General features: G+C 40.5%; 1 protein-coding gene across 1 annotated transcript in view; it reads right to left on the bottom strand.

The window, feature by feature from the left end:
- LOC106528651 (SH3-containing GRB2-like protein 3-interacting protein 1) overlaps positions 1-1,807 on the bottom strand; it is a gene marked incomplete in the record, with an annotated part of 56,469 nt that overhangs the window by 20,099 nt on the left and 34,563 nt on the right. Inside the window, 1 exon segment of the mRNA XM_014023876.1 lies at positions 1,431-1,494. Within this exon segment, the coding sequence (XP_013879330.1) occupies positions 1,431-1,494 (64 nt within the window).

Raw genomic sequence — 1,807 nt, 5'->3', positions numbered from 1 at the left:
CAGCTCACACCTGAACCCAGGAGGTAGACCCCTTCAATCTGGGGTGGAGAAGAGCAGACAGCCAAGTCCCAGCCCAGGCCGCGACCAGTCCGACCGACCAGCCCCCCGCCCCAGCAAAGTCACGCCCTGGACCACCCCCACACCCTAGCAACGGCCAGGTAAACCCCATTTAAACCATGTTTTCAGCTGTTTCACGCTTTTTTGTTAAGTATATAATTCCACATGTGTTAATTCATAGTTTTGATGCCTTCAATGTGAATCTACAATTTTCATAGTCATGAAAATAATAAAAACTCTTTGAACGAGAAGGTGTGTCCAAACTTTTGGTCTGTACTGTATACTGTATATAGTAAGTAAAGTTTTTTCATATAGCGCCTTTTATAGATAAAATGGGTACAGTTTGCAAAACTATTATTTTGTGGCATTTTTTTCCACAGCGTACCTTCCACAACCCATACTGGGTTTTCTCCACAAACACTTTAATGAATGTTTTGTAATGCGAACAGTACATACAGTGTAAAGTTACAAATCTTTACAGAAAAGGTAAAGAAATTAGTGTTTGCTAGATTATTTCTTGGTTGTAACAATGCTTTTTGGCTATAAATCTTATACCTGCACCTGATTGGTAGCACCTGGAGGTACTAGAAGCTCAGAACAAGAGTCAATAACAGCAAAAAAGGCTGTTTGGCAGAGAAGATTTGACTTTTTCACATGTACAATCCACATACTCAGCTCTGGTGCTCATCCCACAAATGCATGTTCCTTACAAATGTAGCACCATTGAACAGGGAAATTATCCCCTCAATAGTCTTTGTTCCACTGGTGGGCGAAAACGATGAGGTTTCTGTCGTTTCCAGATGCTACCGGGGCCTTTTATTTTGAAAACTAAGGTGTCAGACGACTTTCGGTTCTTACCTTTAGTTTGACACCATTACAAAAAATAAAAAATGTCAAAAGGCTTTTGAGGAATTTCAGGGGCAACTGTTAAGGGCTTTCCAATGATATAAGATTTATGGCGAAGAAGCAGTATTACAACAAAGAAATAATCCACCAAACACTAATATCCTTACTTTTTGTGCTAAAGAGCTCACGTTTTTCCACAACTTTCAAGCTATAAGACTACAAGCTTCTGCAACTCTTGTGAGAAAACTGAGAAGTCCCAAAACCTTGATCTATTTGAATCAGGTGTGCAGAGAAACGGCTAAACCATGCAGGGTGGTGCACCACAGGGACCACTGTTGGGTACCCCTAGTTCTAAGCATCCATTTGTTTGAAGCAGACATTTAATAGTAGAGATCTATAGTCACTGTGTTAAAAGAAAGCAAGCTCAAGTGTCCAAGACCAGCTCTGAAGGTCTGACGAATTGGATTTGTTGTAAGTAAGCCTATGAACAGCAGGGCTTTAACAACACGGTGATCAGGACGGCTGACCTTGTTGACTCAGGTGCAGGACTTGGTGTCGGGGTGGAGCGTCTGGGTCGGGCGATCTCCTCATCTGTGAGAAACATCACAAAGTCGCATCCTCTCTTCTATAACATCTGCATCCATTATGTCCCAAACGACAAGGCTAACAATGTTAAACAGCGTTTTCCTTGTCAGCAGGTTGTGAGTTGGGGTATAAAAAAAAAAAAAACGACTCAAACGAACAGAGTTGTAAAGTAACTAAGTACAAATGCTTCTTTACTGTACTTAAGTAGAATTTTTGGGTATCTGTACTTTACTTGAGTAATTATTTTTCAGCCTACTTTTTACTTCTACTTCTTACATTTTCACACAATTATCTACGACTTTCTACTTCTTACATTTTC

Source organism: Austrofundulus limnaeus, unplaced genomic scaffold (assembly GCF_001266775.1).
Source record: "Austrofundulus limnaeus strain Quisiro unplaced genomic scaffold, Austrofundulus_limnaeus-1.0 Scaffold393, whole genome shotgun sequence".
NCBI lineage: Eukaryota > Metazoa > Chordata > Actinopteri > Cyprinodontiformes > Rivulidae > Austrofundulus > Austrofundulus limnaeus.
The sequence above is the reverse complement of the archived record's forward strand: the minus strand, read 5'-3'. Positions and strand labels throughout refer to the sequence as shown.